The 7395-nt window shown below is 41.6% G+C and overlaps 1 protein-coding gene across 1 annotated transcript; it reads left to right on the top strand.

The window, feature by feature from the left end:
- Positions 1 to 2064: 2064 nt before the first annotated feature.
- Positions 2065 to 6606, top strand: LOC139540104 (four-jointed box protein 1-like). The gene has a single exon (XM_071343672.1). The coding sequence runs from the start codon at positions 2503 to 2505 to the stop codon at positions 3781 to 3783; it is 1281 nt and encodes a 426-aa protein (XP_071199773.1). The 5' UTR covers positions 2065 to 2502; the 3' UTR covers positions 3784 to 6606.
- The last annotated feature ends 789 nt before the right edge of the window (positions 6607 to 7395 follow it).

The raw sequence follows: 7395 nt of genomic DNA, 5'->3' as shown, positions 1-7395 counted from the left end.
AAGCTTTTGTTTGCTGAAGGTTAAATACAGCAGCGAATAGAACTCCCAGCCACTGGCCGGGGAGTTTGAAAGAAGAGAGAATGCAGGAAGGCGGTAGGCTGTAGCAGTTATTTGTTTATTCAATCTTCCTGAGAGAAAATTAAGTAATCTGCATCTGATTATAGCACCAATATTATTTGAGCATGTCGTTACAATGATGAAGATCAAGACAACAAAACATTTCATTTAGGGTGAGTATTGGTTAAGTGGCACACCTGGCAAAGTGGGACACAAGCTTTGTAATGGCCTATTATATTTCAACATTTAAATCAAAATCGCTAGCCTATAATTGTAACTTTGTAGGCTGCATGTCCTGCACCAGCATCACATGTTCTCTCCCAGGTTCATGGTTTGAAAGAGGTGTGAAATTCCAGTCCATATAATACAGCATAATACAATACAGTAATACAGTTCACACTCAAACAAAGTTGCTTATTGGAGCTTGTTTCATTGACTTACAAAAGAGAGCATAGCTACATATGTGCTTTTAAGTTTTTCTGTTGTGCTTAATGTGCGGTAGCCTATCATAGGCTATGTATTGGTAAAAAATATAAATAATAATAAGATAATGGCACAATCATTTCAGCTTTGTTGGGCTTGGGCTCATAAAATGTATTTACATGTATCTTTACTTTACTTTTATACTCTATAAATTGACTCCTTCAAATAATTCCCTCTGGCTATTTCCCATCGGCTTGCTGCAGGAGGGAAGTAAAATTGTTTGGATGTGCCCATAGTAATGTAAAAAATGAGGTGGATAGGATAGATAAATAAAGTTGAAACAAAATAAATAATAATGAATAGAATGGGTGTCTCCCTTCAACTCAATGATGGCAGAATGGGTGGACTTAGCTAGCTAAACAGACAAAGCTAGGCTACTTTGATTTTCTACGTTACAAGCTAGCCAGCTAACTCTTTCAAATAAACATGATTTGTTATTATGGGATATACCAAATAGAGCTACAGACCCAGCCTGACATGGGCAATTAGCTAATTGTTACTTTTATATCAGTATTTCAGTGTGGAGTCAATTGAGGGGACTATGTTTCATGAAGCCATTTGAAGACTGTTGCTGACAGAGGTATGTATAAATTATTTATACTGTAATACATTATGTATAATAAGTCTTGGTGATTCAATAGCCTAGTTAATCATTACATTACTTGTAAGACTATGTTTTTCTCAGTCTGGCAGTATCCAGAACCATCCGAGGCAGAGGATCTCTCTTTCGGCTGCTGCTGATGACAACTGAGAATGGAGCAGAAGACACATTTTTGTCATGCACTGTAACTAATGGACAACGTTGTATTGTAAAAAGTCAGCCAGAGTTGACATGGGCTATCATTCAAACAAAGAGGTGCCTCCCTGGCCACCAGCGCATATTTCCAAACTATGTTTGCATATAATTACAAATTCTAAAAACTATGCAGGTATTTTGTACATTATGTATTTGTTTATTCAATTATAATCTTAGCACAGAAAATATTGCTATTTAATAGTCATAATGAATGTATTACACCATGTAGGGTTCTAAATGGAACCATTTTGAGGGTTCCATATATGATGCATGCGATTGAACCATTTTTTAACCCTTTTGACTGGTACTGTATATACAGTACCAGTCAAAAGTTTGGACACACCTACTCAATCAAGGGTTTTTCTTTATTTGTATTTTTTTTACATTGTAGAATAATAGTGAGGACATCAAAACTATGAAATAACACATATGGAATCATCTAGTAACCCAACAAGTGTTAAACAAATCAAAATATATAGTCCAATGGTTTAAAAATGTATTTTTTACAAAACTGAAAAAATTGAATAAAGGTTTGATTCAGATAGAACCGTGCACCTTAAGGTGCTCCCGCGAGTCGCCGTTGCATGCACTTGCTCTGGATGTGTAGCTCTCCAAAGTACGCTTCCATATGACCCTCCACTTCCGACGATAAGCCTACCCAGCTCGCAGCCCGAGTCACGTGCCCCCCCCCCCCTTGTCTCTGTGGAGCAGAAGCTACACAAATCAAACTCAACCACAAATCAAACTCAACCAGCACCCAGTGGAGATCGGAGAGATGGAGACGCGGAGAGCGAGAGAAAAAGCACTTGCTGTCCGGAACGAGAGACTCTGGAAAAAAAGATGATCCGTTAAATAAAAGACTGCGTCATGGCTCATATCCTATCGACGGAGAAGGATTTTAGTTCACCCAACGGGAACAGAGATGCGAACCTCGTTGCTTATTAACGGGCGGTTCCGTGATCCAAATAGTCCAACTCCGCCCGTGAACGGGGCACGGGACGCAGCGCCTGTGCTAGGCATCGCACTCTGGCTAGGTGTGGTTTCACAACACTTAGATTAGCCTACCTAGTTCTTATTCCACACGCTCGTTCATAATTGAAGCTGAAGCCGTCGGGGATGTGCTAGTCATCTCGTCGCAACAAAGGGAAGGGCGGCTTTCAGTAACCATGAGGGCTGTATCGGCGAACTTACTTGCACTTCTCTTTCTCTGCACTTGTGCCAGTGTATTCTACGTCTGGAGCAGTTTGGGGAGATACAACACGGGACTACAGTTAACGAGTAGGGGGTCCGCTCACATTGGGCCATCCCCGGACCTCTCTGCTAAAACTTTCCGGGCTTTGCTCGCCGTTCCAGTAGCACAGAGACTGCATTTTGGGGGCATACTGGATGCCCACAATCTCACTGGTGTTGCGGATCAAACTGGCTCTTTAGGAATCAGAGATTACCATATGAATATAGATAACAAGGGGTCAGCACAGAGGGGGGTCCCGGCCAAATTGGTCTCTCCGGTTGAGGGGATTTTTTGGAGTGAATGGCTTGAGGATAAGTTTCCCGTCAGCTTCAGTGAGGAACATGCCCGGGCATGGAGAGGGAGAGCCCGGGGACACCGGATTGTCAGACTGGAGCCGGGCTGTGGTAGAATATCCAATCAACTGGCCACTTTTTCGGACCGATCCAAAGCATGCGTGCGTTATGGAATAAACGCGGACCAGGTGCAGGGGGAAACTTTGACTTATTACCTGGCTAGTTTGCTGGGTATTACAAATCTGCCGCCTCTCATCCTCGCCCAGTTGAACGTTGACAGTGAACAATGGGCTTCTGTGAGAAGAAGAATAGGAGGTTTACAGTGGAGTGAGCGGGCCGTGGTCTCACTCACCCAGTGGGTCGCCAACCTGACAGGGGTAATCACACCTGCGCCGCTGCGCCAAGAGAGCAAGGGGCTGCGTCCTCTACGGGGGGAGCTGGGGAACAAGACGACGGCGGAGCTGCTCGAGCTAATGCAGTGGACGGACCTGATAATATTGGACTACCTGTCTGCTAACTTCGACAGGCTCGTTAGCAACCTATTTAGCCTGCAGTGGGACTCGCGCGTGATGGAGAGGGAGACCAACAACCTGCTCAGAACACCCCGTGGCGACCTGGTTTTCATCGACAACGAGGCAGGGCTTGTGCACGGTTACCGTGTACTGGATATGTGGGAGAAGTACCACAGCACCGTCTTGGACTCAGTGTGTGTGTTCAGAAAGAGGACAGTACAGCGTGTTATAGAACTGCACCGGCGCAGGGACACCAGGACTCGGCTGCTCGAGCTATACAGAGACAGCGAACCATTGTCTCCGGAATTAGGGTTTCTCTCTGATGAACATGCGGGAGTACTACAGAGTCGAATAAACAGATTATACAAACACATATTGCATTGCAAGGTGAAGTACCAGCTGGGCATTTAGTTTTGGTGCCTCTCATTTAGAGGTTCTGTATCTGGCATCTGCTCCACAGAATGACGTGTGCTGCAAATCAGTAACCACACACCTGTACTAGATTAATGCGCGTCAGTTGAAACAGTTTTTTAATATATTGATGAACTACCTCTTGTGAAAACAACGTTTTGCCTACTTTATATGTCTGCATAAATATACACATTGACGTTGATTTTTGGCTTCGTGCAGGATGGTCATAATTTATTTTCAGCCAGCCTCAAAACATAGCTGCAGGAAGAATGTGATATGAGCCAATGCATCTTTGTAGCTATTTAGGTTTAATGGTCAGCCTTCAACCTCAGGAGTTTGATAGGCTTCACAGTTGTGTTTATTAATAGGAATAAATGATTGTGGTGTAAGGGGGGATAATGAATAATCACTTCATATCATCTATATGCACAAGGTGCATTGTGTTCAATAATCTTCATAGGAAACTGGACTGCTTGATAATGAGAACCAGGCCTTAATAGGTTACGCCTACAACGTTTTGTATTTGTTGCCACAAAAATGTATAAAGTAGACTTTGTCACCTGTCTCACTCCTTTTATAGAAGCTCTAGCCTACTGTACAATCAATTGTCATTGCAAGCACTTTCATGTATTTGGTTGTCTTGTGATTGTATCTTCTGCCTTAATGTCAGTGGTGTAGTGGGGGATATATGCAGGTAGCAGATATATGCCATTTACCCACTTTTTTCCCCGTGGGCATTGCGTATACTCACTACTTAATCCCCACTGATGCGTAACAAAGTAGTATAGTGAAGGTATATGCCATATAAATTATGTAGTACAATAGATACTTTATTCACAAAGTAGCCTACACAATCGTAATAAAGCATGTGAAATATATGCACATGCGCGCCGCACACATAGCTACACTGAACAAAAATATAAACACAACATGTAAAGTGTTGGTCCCATGTTTCATGAGCTGAAATAAAAGATCCCAGAAATGTTCCATACGCATAACATTTTTTGTGCACAAATTTGTTTACATCTCTGTTTGTGAACATTTCTCCTTTTGCCAAGATAATCCATCCACCTGACAGGTGTGGCATATCAAGAAGCTGATTAAACAGCATGATCATTACACATGGCAACATTAAAAAGCCACTCTAAAATGTGCAGTTTTGTCACACAACACAATTTCACATATGTATCAAGTTTTGAGGGAGTGTGAAATTGGCATGCTGACTGCAGGAATGTCCACCAGAACTGTTGCCAGAGAATTCAATGTTAATTTCTCTACCTTAAGCCACTTCTAACATCATTTTAGGGAATTTGGCAGTAGGTCGAACCGGCCTCACAACCGCAGACCACGTGTAAGGCGTTGTGTGGACTAGCAGTTTGCTGATGTCAATGTTGCGAACCTAGTGCCCCATGGTGGTGATGGGGTTATGGTATGGGCAGGCTACAGACAACGAACACAATTGCATTTTATCGATGGCAATTTGAATGCACAGAAATACCATGACGAGGTCCTGAGGCCCATTTTTTAAAGATATCTGTGACCAACAGATGCATATCTGTATTCCCAGACGTGAAATCCATAGATATGGGCCTAATGAATTTATTTCAGTTGACTGATTTCCTCAATTGAACAGTAACTTGGTAAAAATCTTTGAAATTGTTGCATGTTGCGTTTATATTTTTGTTCAGTATAGTTTCAGCAGAATATCAGGCAGTCAAAGTGCGCAGCTCTCATGATTGTCGCAGGGAGAGGTTCATAGAATTGAACGGCATCGGTAGCCGGTAGGGTTGGAAGATATTTAAACTTATTGAAAAAGTCTTTGTTGAATCTTTGCGATTCATTATTCAGTGCTATTTGAATGAACATTTTTAAGGCTTTCCCCAAAAAACTTCCCAATTAAATGTTGACTGCAACAACAAAAAAACTCCCAAAAATATTTTGACTGATTTTATACAGGCCTCAAAAATGGTCTCCTGATGCGGTTTAAAGTTGCACTATGCAGAAACCACTCTGCCATTTCTTGGTTGCTAAAATTCTAATAGTTCCCTAATTTTGGTTTATGTGACAAAACAAGCATATATAGTGTAAATTATCAGTGTACCATCTAAACCTAAGAAATATATTTTTCATAACCAAACATTTTCAGTTGTTTGAACCTGGGGTACAAAACCAAAAGTAAAAGATGCAAAAATAAAACATAAGAACAGGATGCATAAATATATCGCACATAGAACAGATCTACCACCTCTTAGACTTGCTTTCAATGAGAATGACAGATCTATAACTCACATTTCTATGTGAATTTGGTTGGGTCACCCTAAAAGTTACATATTACAGCTTTAAGCATTGTTGTGGATTTAGAACATCCAATTTTTGTAGTTTTTCTATTAAAAAAGTTAGATGAAACCTGAAAAAACTATAGGGACATTTTTTACACAGGGCGCCTTTCCTTCATTGGGCAGGCCGTTTTGAAAAAAAAATTGTGCATAATTTGAGTATACCCACTTTTCCAAGAACCACTACACCACTGCTTAATTTCATGACCCAGTCATATTTGTTGTACATGCTACACTGTGAATACTGTATATGTTAACCTGTTTTTGACATTCACAATTGCAATCCCCTTTCACCAATTCAATGTGCATTGTAACATTCCAATCTTCCTGTCTTTTTTGCTAAGTATATTGTAATTTAAGTTGTCAGACCACATGTTTGGTATTCAACCCTTCTTTAGCGGAGTACAATGGCAGGTCCAATATTTGCCTGTTCTGTGTGTTCAGTCCTCAGGTTTTCATATAAAGGGCTTTGTCCCATCCTTGTCCACTACAGTGTACCCATTGTGCTGTTGAAATGCAGTGCCCTTAGAGCCTGCTACCCTGGGATTCAGAGTTTTCTCTCGCTCTCTCTCTCTCTCTCTCTCTCTCTCTCTCTCTCTCTCTCTCTCTCTCTCTCTCTCTCTCTCTCTCTCTCTCTCTCTCTCTCTCTCTCTCTCTCTCTCTCTCTCTCTCTCTCTCTCTCTCTCTCTCTCTCTCTCTCTCTCTCTCTCTCTCTCTCTCTCTCTCTCTCTCTCTCTCTCTCTCTCTCTCTCTCTCTCTCTCTCTCTCTCTGGTATTCGGACACAGCCACTGTCTGAGACAATTACAGGGCTCAGCTCTCTCTCCTGTCTACTGAGAACCCTCTCACATTAACCAAACACAAGAGAGGGTAAAGTAGGGGCCATTTCCTGTGGAAAGATGCATTTGTAGCTTGAGTGTACACTCCACATAACTCTCACACTTCTACAAAAACTGTTAAAGAAAGGGAAACGTGTAAATTGAACACTGTAGATTTAGAGGCAGAGGGAGGGATTGAAGAGACAGGGTCTCTGTCACTCCCTCTCATTCTCTCTATATATATCAGGCAGGGCCTAAAAATCTCTAACCCCCTGCCCCATATCCAAGCTCTTCTTAAAGGCACAATCTGGGACATTTCATGTTTACGTTACAGCCTTTTTCTAAAATTGATTTATTTTTAAATCCTCATCAATCTACACACGATACCCCATAAGGACAATGCGAAAACAGGTTTTTAGACATTTTAGCAGTATGGCTGTAACGTAACAAATTGTGGAAA

Source organism: Salvelinus alpinus, chromosome 15, assembly GCF_045679555.1.
Source record: "Salvelinus alpinus chromosome 15, SLU_Salpinus.1, whole genome shotgun sequence".
NCBI lineage: Eukaryota > Metazoa > Chordata > Actinopteri > Salmoniformes > Salmonidae > Salvelinus > Salvelinus alpinus.
This window is presented reverse-complemented; position numbering and strand designations above follow the sequence as displayed.